Consider the following 25,418-nt stretch of genomic DNA (forward strand, 5'->3'; position numbering starts at 1 on the left):
TTCACTAAATGCTTCTCCAAAGGCTTTATGCATTCCCGTCTTTGTCTGAAACAATTCTCGTCCCATTCCCAGCCATCCTATCTATCCTTCACATCTAAGTGAAATATCGAGTCATGCACAAAGCCTTCACTAAGACAAAAATGGAGGGTTTTTTCCCTTTTCGTGAGTGAGAAATGTGTAAATTTGAAATAAACCTGGAGATAGAAAGAAAAACTAAGAATTTAAAATGTTACTTTTAAGTTTTAAAAATTTGAAATCTTTCCTTGCTTTAGTTCCTTGTGCTTTCTGTTTGTATGGGATTATCGTAAATGACGTAAGTTCAAAAGTTTATTTTTCTTGTTTTTTTGATAATTGGAAACATCCATGATTGAGAACCTGGTTTCACTGCCTTCATATTTTACTACCTTGTGTCCTCGTTCTGTGGCTTGGGACATTCCTTTTGAGTAAACTGTTTGCAACGTTCTTAAGAGTAAGACTTGTTTGAAAACCTTCCTGAGTGACTGTAGGAAAATTTTCTGGGGAAGATAAATTATGTATTAGGAAACATAAAATGTGAGTGGCCATCTAGGAAGAAAAAATAAAAACTAAGGAAAAGGGGCGAGGGCACATGCTTTGGAATTCAGTTCTCAACTTGCAATACATTTTGCTTCTGTGCAGGTCTTGTTGCTTTTTCTTTAGTTCATCACCCAGGATGGCTCCTTGATAACCTTCAAAGGAAGACCCTGTGGAGGGCTCTGAGTCCTGGGGGCAAACATGCCTACCAAGACCAGGAAGCAGTCCCTACATGAGGCTTCCTTCTGAGTGTGGCTATCACACTTCTATAACCAGGAGCTCTTAGCTATGATTGCACATTTACTTAAGATGAGGCAGGCTGTTTGTGATTGCTGCCCTTTGGGACTCTTTCCTTTGTTAATTCTTATTGTGTTTCTGAGTATCTTTATTTTATCCTCTAGACTTTCTCTAGACACTTCTACCAGCTTTCAGAACCTCTGCACACACACATACACATATTCACTACAGCCTCCCTAAGGTAACTATCTGGGTATTCTATTGACATTAATCTTTTCTCTCTCACAAAATGTGGTTCCCTCGCATTGTTTCTTGGCTGGTAAACTGTGTCTCAGGGCTGTACAACTAGGAATCCCAACTTTCTATGCATTAATATGTCAACCAATATATGACCCCCTGCTAAATGCCTGAGAGTGCATTAGGCTCTGTGCCTATTTACGTTTTGATGTAATCTTTGTCCAAAAGAAGCTAAAAATCTACTTGAGTAAATAAAGCATAGCTGCCCCAAATCTTTGATGACCAAACCTAGGAATGACACAGACATCAAGTTCAATTTTCCCGTTAAACTGGACCAGGAAAATTGAACTTGATTGTGCAACTTGAAATCAGGAAGTTATCAAACTGCCTGGAATCTTCTCAAAAGGCAAGGCTGATCTGGTATATCTCTCAAAACTCAAAATATTCACACCCTTTGACACAAACATTCTATTTGTAGGAATTTATCATTCAGCTATATCTATATTGCTTTACAAAGCCAGTGTACTTTGCAAAAATATATGTGCAAAGAGGTTCACTACTGCTTTAATAGAAGAAAATAAAGAAATATAATACATATGAACAGGTAACTAACTACAAGAAACTATGGAGCATTCACAAACAGAATATTATTCAGCCACTAAAAGAATGAGATAAAGCCAGGCACAGTGGTGCATCCTGCAGTCCCAGCTATGCAGGAGGCTGAAGCGGAAGGATCACTTGAGCCCATGAGTTCAAGACCAACCTGGGCAACATAGAGAGACCTTGTCTCTTAAAAAAAAAGAAAGAGGTAAATCTAAGTACATAAATATGTCCCAACATAGATGTAAGCTCTTCATATATATGAACTCATTTAATGTTCATAACAACCCTATGAGATAGGTTGAGATAGGTACTGGTATTATTCTCCCTACAAGTGTGATAACTAAGGCTCAGAGAAGTTACGAGATTTGCCCAAGTGCACACAGTTATTGGAGGTGAATCAGGATTCAACTGAGATAGTCTGCCTCCCGAAGTGGCATCTTCCAGCAATTATTACCTAAGCAGTGGGATTGAGGAGTACAGCGTTAAGTGGTAGGTGGGAAGGAGAACTCTGGTTTTGTACTGTTTGAATCTGTTTACTAGGTACATTAGTTTGGTAATTAAAAAGTTAATTTTTAAAGACATGCTGAATGTCTTCATTTTCTATTTGCCAGTTATCACACAGGGAAAATGTGAAAACAAGAAGATAAAATTAACAGGTTTGGTTCTACCTACAGTGCTAAAAATATTTTTTCTTATTAAGTAATGTGTAAGAACTTAATAAATACATTCAGCATTGAATTTCCTAAACAGTGTTGAATGCCTGCCATTTATACTGTACTGTCATACATATCCTGATTTTCAAATGCACCATTTGTCTGTAGTACTATGTTAACTCTCGAAAGAGTTTCATAATCTCATATATCTTCAGGCTCCTTAATGTAAAATCATGTAATCAATTGAGTGACCCTGATTTGATTCATTTGGGGACTAAAAATCTCATTAGCCTCTTGTAGCCATTGGGTAAAATTAGAAAGGCAGGCCACATTCTGATTTTCCTTTACAATCAGAAAATGGTGAATTCCCCAGACCCCTTGCTCTATCTAAATGATACTGTTGTTCTAATTCTAAAGATTTCTACTGGTACAATTGTCATTATAGAATAATGTTCAAACTTCCATTCAACTGTTTCTTACAATGCAGTGTCACCATTTTCATCTATCTACTCTCCTGGCGAGACTTAGATCTACTCAAGAACAACGGAGCTTCTATTAATCTTTGTATCTATAACACCTAGGCTAGAATTTCATAATTATTTGATGTATAATGAATTTTGTATGACTTGTTAGTGTTGCATCTTCTTATAAATCAGACATTCTGCTCTAGTCACTCTATAATAAACACCCATCAAAAAACAGATACCTGGCTGGGCGCGGTGGCTCACACCTGTAATCCCAGCACTTTGGGAGGTTGAGGTGGGTGGATAACTTGAAGTCAGGAGTTTGAGACCAGCCTGGCCAACATGGTGAAACCCCATCTCTACTAAAAATACAAAAATTAGCCAGGCGTGGTGGTGGGCTCCTGTAACCCCAGCTACATGGGAAGCTGAGGCAGGAGAATCACTTGAACCTGTGAGGCAGAGGTTGCAGTGGGCTGAGATGGTGCCATCGCACTCCAGCCTAAGCAACCAAGAGTGAAACTCTGTCTCAAAACAAAAACAAAAACAACGACAACAAAAACAAATCCACTTACTTTATTAATACATTTGGACAATAATAATTGGCATAAAGTTTGCAGGAAGAAATGCCAGGAAATGTAGTTGATTCAAAACAATCCTCACTTCGGGTATATATTTTTAAACTTCTTCCACTTCATCAGTATTTATTAATTAATTCTTACAAAAGGCTCCAGGAGAAGTCTTTCTCTTGTCCTTTTCTTTGATATTTTATGATAAGTGACTTCAATTACCAAATTACCCTCAAAACACTTAATCAACCTTATAGTTGAATGTTTTTCCCAGTGTTAAAAAAATCCCTCCATCTCACTCCATTCCCAATGCATCTGAAAATCATTATCGGCCGGGCACAGTGGCTCACACCTGTAATCCCAGCACTTTGGGAGGCCAAGGTGGATGGATCACCTCAGGTCAGGAGTTCGAGACCAGCCTGGCCAACAAGGTGAAACCTCATCTCTACTAAAAATACAAAATTTAGCCGGGTGTGGTGGCAGGTGCCTGTAATCCCAGGCATGCGGGAAGCTGAGGCTGGAAAATTGGTTGAACCCGGGAGGCGGAGGTTGCAGTGAGTCGAGATCATGTCATTGCACTCCAGCCTGGGCAACAGAGTGAGACTCTGTCTCAAAAAAGAGAAGAGAAGAGAAGAGAAGAGAAGAGAAGATCATCATTATTATTTTTGCTACAACTAGAAGATACATTTTTAAAATAATTTCAATTTATATGCATACAATTCATATATTATATATAATGCATATATACACATATGTATATAATATTTAATTTATAACTTATAAATGTTCCATTCTGCCCTGGCCTCTTTAGTAGAAGCCACCTGTCCTCCTTGATTTTCTCTACAAGTCTTAACGACATTTCCCTGCCATAAAGCGACTCAGTCTCCTTTTATACCAATTTAGTCTGCTTCTGCCATGTTTTGCCCCTTGTTTTCTTCCTAAACCCCCTCAGTGCTGACCTGGCTCCATTTCTGTCCTGCCAAGCTTTGCGTCACTAATACCTGCCATGAGAACACTGACAACCTCCAGGGGAATAAGTGAAAGAAGACTAGAGCCTAATTAACACGTGAAAGGAAAGTAAGCCTTGGGGGCCGAAAATCACTAAGCTAAAGGGAAAAGTCAATCTGGGAGCTGCTTAGGGCAAACCTGCCTCCCATTCTATGCAATTCATCCCTCTGCTCCCTGAGATAAATGCACATCTGACTGCCCTCCTTGGAAAGGCTAATCAGAAAGTTAAAAGGATGCAACCGTGTGTCTCTCACCTACCTGTGACCTGAGAGCCCCTCCCTGCTTGAGCTGTCCTGCCTGTCCGGACTTAACCAACGTACATCTTACATCTATTAACTGATCTCTCATGTCTCCCTACAATGCATAAAACCAAGCTGTGTCCCGACCACCCTGGGCACATGTCCTGAGTACCTCCTGAGTGAGGCTATGTCACGGGCGTGTGGCCTCAACCTTGGCAAAATAAACTTTCTGAATTCACCTCTCTCAGATATTTGGGCTTCACAAATATCACTACTCTCTTTCCCCAAAGCAACTAATATCTTGTGATCACCTAAGAATAAAGTAAGTAGATTATGTTTTCTGAGGTTGTGCTATTTATTAATGGATTTATTAAATTTAAAATGTATTGTCTGTACAGTGTGAAGTCATATAAATTCCTATTTGACCAAGACAGAGAATAAGACCAAAAACTGACTAACCAATCAAGCTAAACAGAATACATAAGACACTGGGAAAAAAAGAGTCAAATAGACTGTGGCTCCTCCCCCCACGAGAGTTATAGTCTAGTAGAGAAGGCCACCGAATGAGTCACCATATTATAATTCCTAACTGCTATTAATATAGACAGGTAGTAATGTGCTGCATAACCATGTTTCTGTCAATGATGGACTGCATATATGATGGTGACCATATAACTATACCATATAGCCTGTGTGTCTGGTAGGCTATACCTGCTAGGTTTGTGTAAGTATACTCTGTGATGTTCACACAATGACAAAATCGCCTAAGGACACATTTCTCAGAACATATCCCTGTCCTTAAGCAGCACATGGCTATATTGTAGGCATCTAGAGAAAGAACATCTAATTGGAAGGGTGTCCCATGAAAGTCGTTTAAAGATTAATTTTTTTGAGTTTTTGTTAATTTTTAACCAGCACCCTGTTTTTTACACCATTAGTGCAAGTGTCCCGGATATAGTTTTATTTTGCATGTTTTATATAATATTTATAGTATAAATATTATAATGAATACACCCTACTACAGTTTTTCCCTCAACACTCTATTTTGATATTTATTCATGCTGTTACATATAGCTCCAGTTCATTGGTTTTAACTGCTGATGGAATCTTGTTGTATGAATGCAGCACATATTATTTGTCTAAGTTGGTCAATGAACATTTGAGTAGTTTCTACACTTTGTATCTTTGTGCTTGTTGCTTTGGTTGAACAGAAGTTTTTAATTTTAATTTTTAAAGTGTTTATGGCTTATGCTTTTTGTGTTTATTTAAGAAATCCCTTCCAACTCTGAAGTTCTTGAAGATACCCCCTATATTTTTTCTAAAAAGTATAGTCTCATTTTTATATTTAGTTCCCTAGTTCTCTGTCTCTCTCTCTTTCTCTCTCTTTTTTTTTGATATGGAATCTCGCTCTGTCGTCCAGGCTGGAGTGCTGTGGCGCAATCTTGGCTCACTGCAACTTCCACCTCCGGGGTTCAAGCAATTCTCCTATCTCAGCCCCCTGAGTAGCTGGGATTACAGGTGTGCACCATCATGCTTGGCTAATTTTTGTATTTTTAGTAGAAACAGAGTTTTACCTTGTTGGCCAGGCTGGTCTCGAACTCCTGACCTCAAGTGATCCGCCCCCCTTGGCCTACCAAAGGGCTGGGATTACAGATGTGAGCCACTGCTCCCAGCCTCTCTCTCTCTCTCTCTCTGTGTGTGTGTGTGCGCATGTGTGTGTGTGTGTGTCTGGGATTACAGATGTGAGCCACTGCTCCCAGTCTGTCTCTCTCTGCGTGTGTGTGTGTGCGTGTGCGTGTGTGTGTGTGTGTGTGTGTGTCTGGGATTACAGATGTGAGCCACTGCTCCCAGTCCGTCTCTCTCTCTCTCTGCGTGTGTGTGTCTATATGCTCACTCCTTTCAATCTATACTTTCCTCTACCTGGCCCTTTAGGTCCCAGTTCAGAAATAGTTCTCGTCCCTGAGCCAGAGGTTACCTTGCTTTAGTTCCTAGTCAAAAAGTGATGTGCCCCACCCTCACTGGTCTCATATCTTTGAAAAAGCTACACATCCAGGTAAGGACAGAGCACAGCCTGTTGCTTTTCTGAACTGGAAGACCTGCTGCTCCCTCGGCCGTGGAGCCCAGGCATGGAGGTCTTCTGGTCCTGTCTGTCTGCAGAAGCTGCTCGGCTGCCATTGCCTGCTCCAGACCAAGCACCCAGGTCTGAGGCTTCAGCCCATCCATTGCTTTATGCGTCTCTCTTGTTTGGATCTAGAGAGATCTAGAGAGATCTAGAGAGATGTATCTTGCTTTGGAGCCCTGCTGTTTCTTTTTGCTTTTTTGAATATATATTTTCTGTGTGTTTGGAGAAGAAATAGCTCATCAAAGCAAAAACTTTTAGCACTATTCTGACCTGAACTCTTTAGTTGTCTTTATGGAAGAGTTTTTTAAAAAAGAGTAGGAGTTAGCTAGATAGAGAAGGCCTTTGAGAGGAAATCGCAGATGAAAGGAAGAGTTTGTGTGAATGCACAGAGACCAGAATAAGAAGCTTTTTGGAAATGCAAAACACTTTGGTATGACAGTAGCAAAGAAGGCATACAGGGAGAGGGGCAGCAAAAAAGCCCAGAGGGTAGGAGCAGTATGACGCAGAAGGTTTTTGTGCCTCCCACAGCCCAACAACTGCCACTTCTCTAAAACACACAGGGAAGACCCGAAGAACTGCACCCTGAAGAAGGGGAAGAAGACAAAAGCAAACATAATAACTCTACAGAGAACATCACAGATTTCAAAACATAATCACATCAATTAAATAAGGTGAATGGTGCTGATGTCATCACGGCCATTCAAGAAACAAGAAAACTGAGACTCAAGGAGTTTAAGTGATGAACTAGAATTGAAACCCTAATCCTCCTTTGCCTAGTCTCTTGTTCTTTTTGTCAATTACAATTCAGAATGTATATACATACAGCAGAAAGACTGCTCACCATGAGCATACCTTAGCCGAGGCAATAAAATAAAAAACAGTTTGCATAGAAACACATTTTTTGGCGAACTCCTTGAATCCACTTTTGTGTCTCTTCCTCTACTTGTCTCTCATTCTATGCTCTGGATTGAAATCCATATAATCCATTATACTTGTTTACTTTATGATGCAAACACCTGAAAAGGCTCAATGTTCTAGCTACCCTTTCAAAATTGGCATTTTCACTAGAACAAATAAAATAAATATCAACAGTACAAGTTCTGAGTGATACTAGCCTACGGAGGGTTTACATTTGAGCAAAAGCTCCTCACCAATGTTCTCCAAGTCACAAGACCTAGACGATTTTGTGTTCTTACATGTCAGGACTAACCTGCCTTAGTAATAGTGAAGATTTGAACCTAATTAACTTATAATGAACTCAATTATAAGTGCCTCTAATTAGAAGTTAGTAGCTCTCTTAACTAAACGACTTACTAAAGTTTTATATGTAGTTCTGTTAATGGTCACCCATTTACTCAACAAATACTCCAATTTCATAGGTTAATAAATTTACTATAACATGAAAATATTATTTAAGGGCTGATGTATAGCTAGAAAATGTAATCTCCCCCCAGCTTCTATAACTGAAGAAATGTAATTATTGATCAGTCAACACTTATTTCTGAAATTCAATAACACTAACTTACTAAAAAAGCAGAATAATAAAGAAGCTAAGACCAGTTCTTTCAGATCACAAACTTAATTTAACCTAATTTAACCTTAATTGAACCTAATTTTGCTAAATTTGTGCTTCATTGTTCTTTCTATTCTCTGATATCAACTCAAGTTCTATTTGAGTAATCATAGAGTTATCTTTCCTCCCTCAAAAGATAGTTTTAAAAACCTATATTCTCATACTCCTAGTATGTCTACACCATCCCTAAAAACTGCTTTTATAATGCTTACATCTCTGGGCAAGTGGAGAGGGAGGTTTTTAGTAACTTCACTTAGTAAGATGTTTCCATTGTCATAAGAGAGCAATTTGAAAGCTTCCACTTAAAATATGTCTTCTCCCTATTTTCTCATCCATACTACAAAGAGAAATGTGACTTTAATTCAACTGTAAGCCATGATCTTTAATTATTCCTCCATGTTCTTAAAGAGTAATAAATACTATGTTCCTCCTCTATAATGATAGAAAAATCCAATTCCTAAAGGTTTACCTTTAAGCAAAGTTTTAATCACTGCTGCCATTTTCCTCTGATATTAATGGACAATAATTCAACCCAGAACTAAATTGGAGTTTAGCAAATTTATGTTCATCATATAATACTTTGGTATAAGTTTGTAAGAGCATATTTCAGACTGAAAGTGATTCACCTAAATATCTTGGGTGGGAAAAGTGAGTATAAATAGTGGTGAACTGTGTTTGTTATTCTTCCAGGTTTTCAGGGTGTGGGATATACAAACTCTCTCACTGTTACAAGTCTTCCATGACAGCCAGGGAGGGCCAGGAGACATGCAGATTTACTCCATGATATATGATGCCAATCACGGCATGCTTATTACAGGTAAGTGTATACAATTAATGCCAAATGAAACTCATGTCTTGATTTTTCACCTTTTTTAAACTAGCACTGGAGCACTAACGAGAAGAAAAACAAAACTTGAAGGGTAACTTATAAAACCATGATTCATGACAGTAGATATTCAATTCAATTCTGCTCTTTCCTATATATTTCTGTGGCTGCGTGAATGAAATGTGTAACTGCACTTTTCTGAAAATACCAGGCTGGTTATTGCTTTCAGTTCTTGAACCTAGGAAGAAAGTTCTATTTGAGTAATTCTATAGTTATCTTTCCTCCCTGGAAGGATAGTTTTTATAATCTGAAAATACCAGGTGATTGCTTTAAGTTCTTGGACCTAGGAAGAAGGGCCTGGGTTAAGCAAAGAAGTGGGATGTATATAACTTGTTGCTATGTAGAGGGCAAATCCAGCCCCCACACCCAGCTCTGTTTTGACTCTGAAGCAGGAATATGATCCTATCTTACAGTGGCTGCACCAGCGTGCCGAGTCAAGCCCCTTTTCTGCAGCGAGGAAATTTGGGCCCATGCCATTCTAGTTAACGAGTCATTACTCAGTAGGAAAAGTGCTGACACCTTCACCAGCCTTTGCCTCTTGACGAAGACCAATGGAGAGTGAGGATGGAGTCCCAGTGCTGATGCCAACAGATTTGTTGCTGATTTTTCTTGTAGCCTCTTAGAAAGTCATGCCTACTAAAGAAACAAGGAGCCCTGCTAGACAACTAGGGAGCACTTTTTATATGCACACCTTTATGCTTCAGGATAAAAATGAATTATATTAATAGTAGCTCCTCCTTCTAGAACACAAAACTAGAGTGAATTTTCTAAGCATTTTCCCACTGGCCACCTGCTCTGAGTTCCTGTGGGATTAATTAAGGCAGGGAAGAGGTTGGTGCTGTCTCTGCTGATGGAGAATGTAATTATTTTTGACATTCAGTGTTTTTATTTCCTGGATTAGGAATGAACTAGCACTTCATACTTGATAAAGAACTTTCCACATTATAAAACAGGACTTAGTTTTAGTTTAAACACCTATTCTCTGTTTTACCTCCTCTAAAAGGAACATACTAATGACTATAAACAAATTTTCTCTCTTAGTGCCCCAATTTGCATGTTTGATTACTAGGCTTAGCATTCCCATCCCATTTATCATCATAGTCACTAAGGATTCAAATAGTAAGGCAAAGAAAAAGAAGACAGAAAAATCAAGATTTCTTCCCAATTTTATACCATTCTGATAGCACCTCTGTTTGCAAAAATTTAAAGCTCTGTGTATTGTTTAATCACCAAAATTGCAGACACTTACTGAGACCATGAACTTGACATCAGAATTACATGAAGCTTATGTCTAGGATTTTAATTCATTCTTTGATTCAAATGAAGCAGCCATCAGTCCTCTAAACCCCAATGACAGCAGTACCACGTTCTAGAAATGCTTTGTAGAATATGTCATTGCTGCTGTCACTGTTGTTACCATTATTACTTTTATTAAGACAAGCACCATTAGAATCATATATTTTTTCATTTGATCTGTACAGCCACCATATGAGGTAGTAATCATTTTTTCTATTTTATAAATGGTGAAACTGAATCTCAAACAGCCCAACTGACTAGTGGCAGGACACAAGGTTAAAATACTGAGCTGAGATTCAATATCAGAGCTTCTAACTCTTGGCTCCACATTCTTTCTTGGCACTGCATCATTTCTTTTCTTTATTTTTTTCTTTTTTGAGATGGAGTTTCACTCTGTGGCCCAGGCTGGAGTGCAGTGGTGCGATCTTGGCTCACTGCAAGTTCTGCCTCCCAGGTTTACGCCATTCTCCTGCCTCAGCCTCCCAGGTAGCTGGGACTAGAGGTGCCCGCCACCACGCCCGGCTAATTTTTTTGTATTTTTAGTAGAGACGGGGTTTCACCGTGCCAGGATGGTCTCGACATCATTTCTATAGCAGTAGTGTAACTAGCCAAAAAACAGAAGATTGCCAGGTTTCCATAAGCATATCAAGATTTGTTGACATCCATTCTGAATGAAGTCAGTTACTGTTGCTATAATGAAAAGGATCTACCAAAAGGTCCAAGTATAATTTGACTATCTGGTTACCATATTCTGTTCACATTTCCATGTTAAGGTATATGAACTGAGAAATACAACCAGATGAGCCATCTCAGTCCGTATCTACGCATGAACAGATTTTATCTTAAAATTTAAACACTTCGGAGGGTTTTTAGTAACTCCTGGTGAAACTTCTCCTAAACTTGAGAATTCTTTGGAGAAACTTGAGAAACTCAATGCAAAATCTGCCTTTTATTAACTTAATCTTTACATCAATAAAATCAGGAAGAAGTTTCAGTTTTGCTTGAGCCACAGGAATGCTCTGAGATTCTTATTTTTTTTATCTTAATTTTTATTTTTTTGAGATAGAGTCTCACTCTGTCGCCCAGGCTGGAGTGCAGTGGCATGACCTCAGCTCACCGCAACCTCCCTTCCGGGTTCCAGCGATTCTCCTGCCTCAGCCTCTCGAGTAGCTGGGATTACAGGCACCCACCACCACACCAGGCTAATTGAGATTCTTATTAATATTTCTAGACATTACACTAAAACAGAGCCACAGTTAATTTTGATACTTAAATCATACTTAGAAAAACACAAGTAAAGCATACCTGCTCCTCATCTACTTCTACTTTACAGTGGTGATTTAGAAATTAACCTTATATCGATGTTGCAAGCACTGGCTTGTGATCATTCTCGTTCATTATACTTAATAAGACCATGTTTTCAGAGTGCTTTATCAATTTATTGGTTGAAAGGGGCTCTCTAACCATAAATTTCCACCACTAAGTGGAGGCTAACCTTCAGCAGAAAGCTGGTCATCACCATTATTACTGTGCAACAGATGGAGAGGCACGCTGCAGGCATAATAAAGGAGGAGAGAAGTAGACTATGAAATATAGGAAAATGAGGTTCACTAAAAAGGATATCAAGGAAGTCCAAATGGCCTGCACTTGAAAAATAATCCAGTCCAAAAAGAATGCTTTTCTGTGGCTGAATCATATGTGCTTTATCTGTCAAAAATGTTCTAGAATAAATGAAAATATTCTCACCTCATTAAATTTCCTAGGCATTGATCGATATTGCTAATCTCACTGTTTGGCTGTTTCCAAACCCAACTGCTTGGCTGAAATCCTTTGTGATGAGAAACTTCAAATATTGGGTATTTATGAGATTCTTACTTCTGTTCCAGGATCTAGTGTTATGGACATGTATCCTTTGACTAGGATGATACAAGATACCAAACAGGTTCCTCACACTCATGAACGAGAAATCAATGTCATGCTTTACAACAAATATCTTCACCAAGTACTCACTATCTGCTCTGAATCCATAATTAGGGTAAGTACCTATTGGCTTTTCAAACAGAAAAAAGGCAAAGCAGATACAATTTTCTCTTCTTAAAATAAATCGTTGAGTGATTAAGCAAATGTAGCGGCACATATGATGAGACCATACATTACAGTGATTTTTAAGCTTTCATGAGTAGGTGAAAAACAAGCATTTTAATTAAGCCAGTTCAGACTGCTTGCTGTCAACCCACATGCTCCACTGAATAAACATGGCTAGTTTTCACTATCAAAATAGGAATTTTAAAGGAAATATATCAAGGAGATAGAACTAGTCTGCATTTTTATTTTTATTTTTTTAACGGAGTATGGGAAGAGGATTTATGTTAAGAAGGAAGGGGAATAAATTTATAGGTGTTTACTGTAACCCCTGTAGATTCAGAATACTTGCCAAGAGCCTTAAGTCTCTGTGATCTTATTTAATCTTCACAACAGTTCTCTGTGGACAGATAAAGAGTTTCATTTTAAAGATGAGGAAACTAGGGCTCAGAGAGATCAAGCAACATAGCTGGGATAAGCATGAGGGCTGGAATATAAACCCAAGTTTTTTTGATGTAAGTACCCATGCCCTTTCTGCCGCATTCCTCCAGCCTAGCTGCCAGAGGCATTTGAACCAGAGCAACCCCATCTTGAATAAGGCTGGGTAAAATGAGGCTGAGACCTACTGGGCTGCATTCCCAGACGGTTAAGGCATTCTAAGTCACAGGATGAGATAGGAGGTCGGCACAAGACACAGGTCATAAAGACCTTGCTGATAAAACAAGTCGCAGTAAAGAAGCCGGCCAAATCCCACCAAACCCAAGATGGCAATGAGAGTGACCTCTGATCTTCCTCACTGCTACACTCCCACCAGCGCCATGACAGTTTACAAATGCCATGGCAACGTCGGGAAGTTACCCTATATGGTCTAAATAGGGGAGGCATGAATAATTCACCCCTTGTTTAGCATATCATCAAGAAGTAACCATAAAAATGGACAACCAGCAGCCCTAAGGGGTTGTTTATGGAGTGACCATTCTTTATTCCTTTACTTTTTTCATAAACTTGCTTTCGCTTTACTCTGTGGACTTGCCCTGAATTCTTTCTTGTGTGAGATCCAAGAACCCTTTCTTGAGAGTCTGGATCAGGACCCCTTTCCTGTAACATGGCCATCACAGCATTTCCTAGAGGCCAGGGCTTGTGGCCATGCTAACTGTGTCCATCATTATGACCACTGAAGTCATCTGGCAGTGATGGCTGGAGGTGTGTGCTTCAGGTGTTTGTCCCTTCATTTCATGCATGCTCTCCAAAAGGAGACGTTTAGACTAGCAGACAGCATTCCTCTGGGGACCCTTCAAATTACCTCTCAGTCTCTGACTTCTGTGATCGTTTGCTGGAGATTTTCTCAAGTGAGAATCTCCTGAGTTCATGATATTAGTGCATTTCTGGTAATGCCTAAAGAGAGAGGTAGAGGAAAACGAAAACGGAAACCTGTCCTGCTTTCGTGCAATCAGTATTTCATGCAGTCACCTCTTACGGGGAAAATGTCATCCCTGTGTGGGATAAAAGAGTGGAAAGGAATACATGAAGGTGAGTTTTCATGCCAGGTTGGTTGGAGAGAGATCACACTGCAGGCCAGGAGATGGGTGACCCCTGAGACCCATTCATGCAATGACCCACATTCCTCTTTCTCCCTTATGAACCTCGTCTATAACCAGGGACACGCAGAAGTTAAAAGCACGGACTCTAGGGCCAGACTGACTTCACTCAAATCCCAGCTCTACCACTTCCCGACAAGTGGCCCTTCATTATCTGGCCCCCAGACTATCTCATCAGCTCCATCCCCTCCACACTCCCCCTTTCACCCAGCTACAGTGGCTTTCTTTCCATTCCCTGGAGGAAAGATGAACTTTCTCACCCTGGCACTTTGTATATGCTGTCCTCTCTGCCACAATACCTAGAGTGCAATCATTCTGTGTTGCCGGTTCAGTGCTGGCACGTTATGGCAGTGCAATTTACATCTGAGCACGGCAACTCCATGAAGGAGAGACTCAGACAGAAAATCTGCAGGTCTAAGGCCCCTACTGTGTTTCCAGAGAGAGATAATGATGACTCTTGAGTCTTGACATGTCTCTAGATTTTCTGATTACACCCATCCTAATGACACAGATGGCCTCCTCTGAGGTCAGTCTCTTTCTCTCTGTCTCTCTCTTTCTCTCTGTATATGTCTCTCTCTCTCTCCCATTCTCTCTCTCGCTGGGCCCATGTCTCTAGTCACAACATTCCTAGGAAAGGTCAATGAGCTCTTTCCTCAGGATTCTTCTCTCAGGTCCCATGCTATTAACCACACATCCTGTCCCATGATCCCTGGCTAACTAGGATGAGTGTCTCCAGGGAATAAATCCAGTTCATATTTCTTTTGTCGCTGAGCTTGCAATTGTTCCATTTCTAACCTTGCTTCAGGCTTACAGTACCAACTGACCACTTCTTCCATGGCCAGGGGCTGCCTGGAATAGAGTCCCTGCCTGTCTCAGCCCTCCATTTGCAGCAGACACAGTCCGGGAGAGCACAGTAACTATTAAACGCACTTTATCTTTCAGAACTATCTTTGATCAAACCAACACTCAGGGCAGAGTGCTAGGAAATGTGTTAGATGTACAGAGTTCCATCTGTGAGGCTGTTGTGAATATGGTGTAATTCTGATGAGAATTGAAGGGCTTATTCCAAGGGATTATTTGATATTTTTGTTCTTTCCCACAGGTATGGGAACTCGAGACTGGGCTCCAAGTATACCAGATTTTAGACCCTCATGGTTTCAATATTGAAGTGACTTCTGCAGCTGTCGATGAAAGTGGATTTCTTTTTGCCACAGGAGCATATAACGGTCAGACTAACATCCAGAATGTGGCGTCTCTGCTTTAGTGTCCTGAGAATTTCTGCCGAAAACTCTTTCATTCTTTGGGGTAGAAGGAGAGCATGAAGCAGGCTGGAATATGTCTGGGTGCCAGTGAAATTCCTGTGCCTGGGTGAATAGTGGTAGAGTCCCTTATCTAACAGGCATCAATGTCTTGATATGGATGTTAAAAATGATTCCTCACATTGCATTTACATAGTCGCTTTAATAGTTTGCAGAAGTCTTTCGCATATGACATCTCATCTAATCCGTGTTGCACTGACTCATCCTATCGTTCCACTTTTGGGTACCATCAGCTAAGAGACAGACATCGGATTCAGTGCTTGCTAACAATAGTTTTACCGACAGTAGATTTCTGGACCAGACAAAACACCCAGCCAACTTTTTCACATTACTCCTAGAGTTCTATATTGGAGTTGTTCACATGTCTAGCCTTGCGGAGGGCATGTGCCATGCCAAACTTGAGAGGATGCCAGGCCCAGGTTGGGGTGGGCTGTTTGATGTGCCTTACACTATGCAGCACTGGTAGGACTTCCAGGAACTAAAGAGCTACAGACTGCCCTGCCTTTCACCCCACTCACTACATACTAAATGAAAGAACTGCTTTATCTAGACCATATGACCAATTGCATGCACTACTCTGAATATATTTACCCTAGGCCTACACGCATAAGCCAATTGATGAATTGAGTGAGCATCTCGATGTGTGAAAGTCTGACTTTTTTAAGTGTGAGCAGATGACAACACCATGTGAAATAAAATCATGAATACTGAGTCAATGGGGTATGAATAAATGCAACTGCCCTTCACGTGGACCAGTTCTTGAGAAAGCAGTCTTAACTGTTCCATAAGCACACCCTGCATAGACACGAAATGTAGTTGTTGAAATTCTGAGCCATGTACACAATTATTATCACGCAGAAGCATTAAGCAATTCAATATATGACTGACAATAGTATTGTTTATATGCAAGCAAGCCATATCTTATGTTGTTAGTTCTAGAACCTAGAATTCTTTCAGATATTGAGTTTGTCCTTCTCAAAGGTACATATGTTAAATTTATTTTATTGTGTTTATTTATTTGGAGTCGGAGTCTCACTGTGTTGCCCAGGCTGGTCTCAACCTCCTGGCTTCAAGTAATCCTCCCTCCTTGGCCTCCCGAGTAGCTGGGGTTACAGAAGTGAGCCACTGTGCCAGGCCCTCTTGGTTAAATTGACAGAGATCCAGGACACCCTGGGAAGTGAGATTTTCTGACTCCCAGTGAAGTTCAAACCACAAGCCACTGGTCTCCTCTCATTACCACCCATCACCTGGGAAAAGCTGAGGAGTACATCTCCCTGCTCTCTGCTCCACTAAATCTGACTGCCCAAGTCCCAAGGTAGCAGGAAATTTGGACAAGGAGACTGGCCTCTGCATAACCCAGGAATGTCTGAGAACATGATAATGTCTTTTAATTGTTTGTGTGACTGTTTTCCTATAATGCCACAGAGTCCTTGAGGATGGGCACTATGATTATTCATTAAGTACCCCCAGCTCCTACCACCGTGCTGGGTATACAGGGAGTATTTAATCGACGTTTAATGATGTTGTTAGTGGCCAGCAAACAAATATTGGGGGTGTGAGTGTTGCTGATGGAGAGAACCTGGTGTAGGGGAAGGAAAACAGTGCAGTGAAAACACTCTGGGTGTCGAGCAGGATTCGAGCTGAGGGATAAGAAAGGGGGTAGGGTTAAAGGAGGAGAGGAAAAGACCTGTGGTTCACTAGAGTCTGAACTTGAGGTGACCACTATAAAAGCCCATGTGAGAAGAGAATTCTCTCCTCTGAGCAATGACCTAGAAACAGGCATTCCACAACTATACTGTTTATCATCCCTCTGGCCCCTTCTTCCAGGTCCCCCAAAGCAAATGAATGAAGTTAACGATAAAGAAAGTATCTCCACTCATTTGAACTGCTACAATGGAATGCCATAGAGTGGGTGGTGTTTAAAAAAAAAAGTTTATAGCAGATTTATTGATAATAACCAAAAACTGAAAAACAAACCATTTTTCAACATATGACTGGTTAGACAAACTGCAGTACATCAATACAGTGGAATACTACAGTTATTACAAGTAATACAAAGAAACAAGCTAGTTATATTTGCAGCAGTTTGAATGTATCTGAAAGACACTAACAAAAGACAAGAGTCAATCTCATCCATTTCAGTTCTTTTTTTTTTTTTTTTTTTTTGAGATGGAGTCTTGCTTTGTTGCCTAGGCTGGAATGCAGTGGTGCAGGGTCTCGGCTCACTGAAACCTCTGCCTTCTGGGTTCAAGCGATTCTCCTGCCTCAGCCTTCTGAGTAGCTGGGGCTACAGGCGCTTTCCACCATGCTCGGCTAATTTTTGTATTTTTAGTAGAGACAGGGTTTTGCTATGTTGCCCAGGCTGGTCTCGGAACTCCTGACCTCAAATGATCTGTCCGCTTCGGCCTCCCAAAGTGCTGGGATTACAGGCATGAGCCACCGCGCCCAGCCAATAACATTCTTGAAATAACAAAATAAAATGTCTTCAAAATGACAAACTTTTAGATAAGTAAAACAGCTTACTGATTACCAAATAGTGACGGTGGGGGTTGTGGTGACTATGAAGGTTAACACGAAAGTTCCTGTGGATTGATGGAACATTTCTGTATATTGGTTGTGCAAATTTATACACACAGTAAAATTGTGAAGAACTAGACACATACACACGAGAGGGCATGCAAAAAACTGGTAAAATCTGGACAAGGTCTGTCGTCTAGTTAATGGGATTTTCTAATGTCAATTTGCTTGTTTTAGGACTATACCGTAGTCACATGGGCTGGAAGCAATGGGGGAAGTTGGGACAAGATACACAGGACTTTACTATTTTTGCAACTTTCTGTTTCTTTTTATTTTTCAAAGTTCAAAACAATGTAGAAGGCTAACAAATTTTGCCAAACACTGAAACACTGATATAAATCTTTAAATTTTTACATTAGTTGAGGTCTCAAATGTCATATATCAGATTAATTAAAATGCTTTAAGCACTATCAGAATTGGAGCTGACAGTGTCTCCTTGGTATGTAATAAGATGGAAAGATTGTTGGGCCCACACTGACATCTATAAAAAAGCAAGCTGATCTATGAAATCAGAACTTTTCTTGAACCTATGCGAGAATCGATGTTGCAGGCAAATAGCCTGAAATAGAAGGAAAGACACAGGCACTTCTGGGGACAGATAGGACACAGTTACTGGCTAACCTAGGGTAGTGATGAGAAGGAAATGGGGCTGGCATTCAGATGGGTGAGAATGTAGTCAGATTTGTAAGAACTGCTGAGATCTGAGTGTAGGATAGCATGAGAGTACAGCGCTTCTAAAAGCCAGAAACACAAAGGGAGTATGCGTCCATTCCCATGCTCCTCACACGGCTTGTCACATGTCACACAGGGCTGGCCTCCCTCATGGTGCAAATCTGGGAGACAGGAACAGCCTACACTGTGGAGCCACAGAAAGTCCCACCAGCATCCGTCTTACCGACAAAGCAAATGCCTAAGCCACTGAGGGAAGGGCAGCAAACCCTCCTGCTGATATTGTAGATGAAGACCTACTGTAAGGGAGACAGAGCTGAGCAAGTTGTTCTCTACCTCTTGAGGGGAGGTAGGAAAACCTCCTGGGCTCAGCCCATTTGACATGCTTTACCACTCAGGGCAGGAGGACTGGGTGTTTTCCAACAACAGAAATCGATTTCTCTCAGTTCTGGAGGCTGGGAAGTTCAAGATCAAGGCGCTGGCAGATCTGGCGTCTGGCAAGGGCCCACCTCCTGGTTTATAGATGGTGCCTTCTCACTGTGTTCCCACATGACAAAGGGGTAAGGCAGATCCTTGGGGCCCATTTTATTACTTACTTTTCTTTTTTCATCTGAGTCACAGCAGATCTGAATTTGGGGCCTTTTTTATAAAGGCACTAATCCCATTCATGAGGGTTCTACCCCCATGACCTAATCATCTCCAAATACCATCATATCGAGGATTAGGTTTCAAACAGAAAGTATAATTTTAAACGTAAGAAAAACACTCGGTCAGGCACGGTGGCTCCCGCCTGTAATCCCAGCACTTTGGGAGGCCGAGGCGGGTGGATCACAATGTCAGGAGATCGAGACCATCCTGGCTAACACGGTGAAACCCCGTCCCTACTAAAAATACAAAAACATTAGCCGGGCGTGGTGGCGGGCGCCTGTAGTCCCAGCTACTCGGGAGGCTGAGGCAGGAGAATGGCATGAACCCTGGAGGCAGAGCTTGCAGTGAGCCCAGACCCTGCACCACTGCACTCCAGCCTGGGTGACAGAGTGAGACTCCGTCTCAAAAAAAAAAAAAAAAAAAAGGAAAAAAGAAAAACACTCCATACTTCTCTTTCACTTTCCTCCCATGTAACCAACAAAACCAATCTCCAAGCTTGGCAGATTCTTACTGACTGGGATTCCCTCCAACTTTTTATTATCTAATAAGAGCTAATGTCCTAAAACATGTCAGCACATTAAGAAACGTGATAGATTACTGGAATGATCTTTCGCTGTGAATAATAATTGTGGCATGGTAGCGAACATTCCCGTGTTCGGGACGGCGTGTTTAGCACACTGAAAAGCGTTGGGAGAATAAAAACAGAAGAGACTCACTAAAGAGCAAAAGCTTAGTAGGAGAGCCTGAGGGCAGATTTCAAGGCGTTGCCTGGTCCTGTTTATTTTTATTTTTTCAGCCTGTGACAAATCAAGGCATATAGGAATAAATTTCATGCACAGCAAGCCTGGGAAGACTCACCCATCTGAGTAGGGAATAAATATAGGATAAATTGTTGGCAGAAAGCTTTCAATCGGATGAATTTTCTCTGAGCAAAAAGCCAAGCTTTCTCTAAGTCACTTTTACCTACGTAATCTTTTTCTCTGTATGCTCAGGAACAGTCAGAATCTGGGACTTTGGCAGTGGGCAGGAGATGAAAGTGTTGCCGGAGGGGAAAGACTGGAAGGAGGAGGAGCACTGCCTACAACGCCTCGTTTTCCTCAAAGCCCAAGAAAAACACCAGCACCTGGTCCTGGCCTTGGAGCGCAACGGGACTATCAAAATGATCCAGGTTTATAATCCCATTTCATATTCGTACTGCAGGTGCCCTTTTTGGGAAAATCAAATGAGTCCGTGGATAATCCCCACCCATGTAACTCCTCTCTTGGTAGCCAGCTGAAGATAGTGTTTATCGTCAACCTTCTCGTGATGCTCCTCATTAACTTTGCCCAGGTTCAAGCAAAGAGCAAAAAAGAATCCCTGCCCAGTCACCGCATGTTGCCCATCAAGCTTCTGCTGAAGGGTTAGTCAGGGTCTCCTAAGGCGGGTGTCAAGAATGTTAAATTTATACTCAGCTGCCACCTCGGACATGCTTTATACCCTCATATGGGGATAATTCACTGCAGAATTGCTTTCCGGCAGGCTCTGTCCCTTATCACCCATAATGCATTTAGGGATGCTCAAGTCACTTTTCCAGCTTGTCACCAAAATCGCTTTGTTTATTTTAAGGTTAATGATGCAATCTGCCCAGGGCTGTTTGGGGAGGATTGAGGTAGGCTAATTTATTTTTCCTATGACTCTATTACCACCTCGGAATGCTAATGCCCTCTTCAAATTTATAATGAAGACTAGATCATCTATCCTGGCTATTGAGCGGATCTCACCCCGTCACCTCGAACTCAAGGACTCACTGCCTTTATTATTCCCCTTCTGAAAGCTAAGACCAGAAAAAGAAAAGTCTTGAATAGCACAGCAAACATGAAGCACCAGCTTAAGATGACGGATGACCTAAGAACTGGAAAAAAGGAGTAAAAAACTTCCCTGATGTAATATACTCTTCTCTCGTCTGAGCAATCCAAAATGGCACAGTAGAAAGGCATTTCTTAGTAATGCACTCTAAAACAAAATGAAATGTTGATTTTTGCTTTATAAAGTGCCATTGTTCATCAAGATGCCCTTCCTACCAGACAATGTCTGTTGTCACAAATGCTCCTTTTTTGAGGGCTGCAACAAGTAGCATGGAACTATTCACTCACCAAAATTGTTTTTAGTTCTACTGTAGCATTTTTTACTTTGATTATTCTGGTTCTGCATTTAGAACCTGCAGATGGATCTTGGTAAGAACTGAAAACCTCTCTTATTTATATTTGTATTCTTGGCCATGCCCAGAGCAGGTGCTCATTAAGGATAGAAAGAATAAAAATAAATAAAGAACCTCTTCTAAGGTAGACAACAGTAAATTTATGAGCGGTGTTTGGAGAACTTTTACCAGTGTTGGAGCAGGCAGCTTTATAATGTAATGTTGAAAGTATACTTATTTGCATATTATTATTAGTTTATTATTATTATTATCTACTAAATCTGCCTATTTGAAATAAAATAATTTGATTTACATACTTATTTTCTAGAATACTTTCATTCATTCATTTTTTTCAATGACCATTTACCAAATATTTGCCATGTTCCAGAAGGATATTCCCTTTCACCATGAAATTCATAATTTAATAGGAGTTGCACTGATCCCCCTATTACAAGTGTTGTGAGTGTTTTCACAAAGTGCCTCAGAAGCTTGTGTGGTGGGATGGTTGTCAGACTAATTGGGTAGCCAGGACATTTTTTTTTCCAGCTAAAAACAGAACAAGCTTTATAATAAATTTCTTTCCCTAAATTCCAAACCCCGCTTCTCTGTTTGCACCAGAAACTGGAAGGTGGACAGGTGGAAGTTGGAGCTGAGAGTGGAATGGAGGAAAGATAAACCAAACCTCTATCTTCCTAGACTCCCAGCTGCCTTAAAAACAAAAACAAAAACAAACAAACAAAAAAGCAAACAACCCCCCCGCCCCCCAGCAAACCAAAAAGCCAAAATCTGCTTCAGTAATCACATTCAGTTATTCAGGAAACACTGCTGATGCATTATGAGCTGTATGAGCTGAGAAGGGTCTCCAAAGTCTCATGTACTTTTAAAAGTGTTCAAACAGTCCTTAATGGCTTAAATACAATATCTCTCTTACACTTCTGTTCTTGGTTTTATTTTCTCAAGTCTCAGAAAAATGCTTGTGCAACTGCCCGCTCTGGGCACAAATCATGGCCGTGCTGAATATTCTGGGCATGATTTCCTAAGCCGTGTAACAAGAGGGCAGTCTGTAAATTGACTGGCCTATTAATACAACTTCATAGACAACAAGAGAAGAAAACAATAATTCTTCTCATCATCTCAGTTTTAAGGGGATAGAACTGCATTCTGCCTATATGAAACCTTTGGCAAATTTGAGAGAAATTTGCCCCCAAGTCATTGTTGACAAAACCATAGGTTGGTGAGAGATTACTGTTCTAACATAATAAACAAAGCACTGTGGGGGTTTCCAGGAAGATGATTAATTGATCTCAAAATCATTCACATTCTAAAGACCCACTTACTTACCTTCCTTTTATCCACAGTACTTTAGATCTACTCATATAGCTATATTTGTGTGTCCTTTAAAGTAAATGATTTTCTTTATGAAGCAATTAACATAATAGTGCTCTTAGCATTATATGAACTGCTGTTTTGCTAGATAACTGATTCCTAAAGACCTACCAGCCAATTCCAATATAAGATAAAAGATTTCACCAAGTAGAGATGAAATGTAGAAAATAAGGGTAACTTTTCACAAAGCTACTTTTACTTCTTTTAATTTTAAGATTGTATCTTTCCTACTGTTTTGTATTATTATAGCCTTTCTTTTCATAAAATAATGTTAGTAGAGTTTCCCATCTCCTTCTCCCTCATGTCCTCACTTGGTAAAATTGAATGTGAGTAACTCTAGGTCAATCTTCAAAAGGTGTTTTGTAAATTCTACTGCTCTGTGAATTCAGAAAGTCTGAGAGCCACTGTCATAGGAGATTCTATTGAAACCGGTTAAGCCTGTTTAAAAACCACTGTCGGGCCGGGTGTGGTGGCTCATGCCTGTCATCTCAGCACTTTGGGAGGCCAAGGCAGGAGGATCGCTTGAGGCTAGGAGTTTGAGACCAGCCTGGGCAACATAGTGAGACGCCATCTCTACCAAAAAAATATAAAAATTAGCCAGGCATGGTGTCACACACCTGTAGTCTCAGCTACTTGGGGAGCTGAGGTGGGAGGATTGCTCGATCCTGGGAAGTCAAGGCTGCAGTGAGCCATGATTGCACCACTGCACTCCAGTCTGGGCGACAGAGCAAGACTCTGCCTCAAAAAGACACAAAAAAAACTAAACCACTGTCACTAACTCATACCACCAGGTAGGCACATAAATCTAACTAAGCGATTACTCAGTGTAAATACCTGGTCACTCTTGAGATACTGCTGAGATTCATTCCTTCTGTCCCACAATGGCACAAACTCTAAACAAAGACCCCACCAGTACGCAGGAGTACTATTGGCCCATACTTTTAAATTAACATGGATATGAAATAACAGAGGCCTTAGGGCAACACCTAAAATCAAAGTTTAAAAAATGGAAGGACTTTTATCCATCAACTAGCTAAAGTCCTCATTTTGCAAATAAGAAAATTAGGGCCAAAGAAAATTAGGGCCAGGCCGGGCGCGGTGGCTCAAGCCTGTAATCCCAGCACTTTGGGAGGCCGAGACGGGCGGATCACAAGGTCAGGAGATCGAGACCATCCTGGCTAACCCGGTGAAACCCCGTCTCTACTAAAAAATACAAAAAACTAGCCGGGCGAGGTGGCGGGCGCCTGTAGTCCCAGCTACTCTGGAGGCTGAGGCAGGAGAATGGCGTGAACCCGGGAGGCGGAGCTTGCAGTGAGCCAAGATCGCGCCACTGCACTCCAGCCTGGGCGACAGAGCAAGACTCCATCTCAAAAAAAAAAAAAAGAAAAAAAAAAAAAGAAAATTAGGGCCAAAGAAGGTATGGACCTTGCCCGAGGTCCTACAAAAACTAAGACTAGAAACCGGCTGTCTTCACTCCTAGGCCAATATTCTCTCCACTTTTCCATAACTGCTCGTCAACATAGAGTCCTGTTCTGCAAGCAAAATAATTGACCTTAAAATTTTGACTTTTATTCCCATATAACAATTCAAACATTAAAAATTAATGGCCTCTCATCAATAATAACCAGTTATAAAATACAAATATGGCCCAGCACAGTGGCTCACGCCTGTAATCTCAGCAGTTTGTAAGGCCAAGGCAGGCAGATTGCTTGAGGCCAGGAGTTCAAGACTATCCTGGCCAATATAGCAAAACCCCATCTCTATATACAAAAATGAGCTGGATGTAGTGGTGCGTGCCTGTAGTCCCACCTACTTGGGAGGCTGAGGTGGGAGGATCACCTGAGCCTGGGAGGCAGAGATTGCAGTGAGCCAAAATAGCACCACTACACTCTAAACTGGGCGACAGAGCAAGACACTGTCACACACACTCACGAAAGAAAACATAAACATAGTACAGGTGGAATAAATGATCACATCACAATAGCAAACAAAAGTATAAGGTACCTAAAATAAACATAGCAAGAACTATGCAAAAGTTTTGTGGAAATACATCTTAAAGGGTGTGAAAAGAATCTGAATAAATGGAGAGATATACCACATCCACAGATGGGATACGGCAAAGGTATCATGATTATGTTCAAATTAAAAATAAAAGCTGGTCTTAAAAAACAAAGTGAAAAGACAAGTCACAGACAGTGAAAAGGCCATTGCACCCCAGCTAACTGAAGAAGAGTTAGAAACCAGGATATGTAAAGAACCCCACAAACTGCAGGAAAAAAAAACCCACAAATAGCCCAATAGAAAATTGAACAAAGGACAGGTAAGGAAATCCAGATGGCTCGCAGACACATGAAAAAATGTTCAACTCACAACAGTCAGGGAAATATTATTAATGGTTAATATAACTAATATGTTTAAAAAATAGTTAAAAAAATTTTTTTAATAGTGGTAAGTAGTTTTCATTTTTAGTATCTCATTTTATACACTTTATAAAAGGTCTGGGATATATGTGTAGAACGTGCAGGTT

General features: G+C 40.7%; 1 protein-coding gene across 1 annotated transcript in view; it reads left to right on the forward strand.

Annotated features, from left to right (window-relative positions):
* Positions 1 to 25,418, forward strand: part of WDR64 (WD repeat domain 64) — a 156,701-nt gene that overhangs the window by 78,307 nt on the left and 52,976 nt on the right. The window contains exons 10-13 of the mRNA XM_025360038.1: positions 8,945 to 9,071; positions 12,323 to 12,471; positions 15,219 to 15,342; positions 20,322 to 20,497. Of these exons, the coding sequence (XP_025215823.1) occupies positions 8,945 to 9,071; positions 12,323 to 12,471; positions 15,219 to 15,342; positions 20,322 to 20,497 (576 nt within the window). The remainder of the gene's footprint in view (positions 1 to 8,944; positions 9,072 to 12,322; positions 12,472 to 15,218; positions 15,343 to 20,321; positions 20,498 to 25,418) is intronic.

The sequence above is a fragment of the Theropithecus gelada genome, chromosome 1, assembly GCF_003255815.1.
Source record: "Theropithecus gelada isolate Dixy chromosome 1, Tgel_1.0, whole genome shotgun sequence".
In the NCBI taxonomy this organism is placed as follows: Eukaryota; Metazoa; Chordata; class Mammalia; order Primates; family Cercopithecidae; genus Theropithecus; species Theropithecus gelada.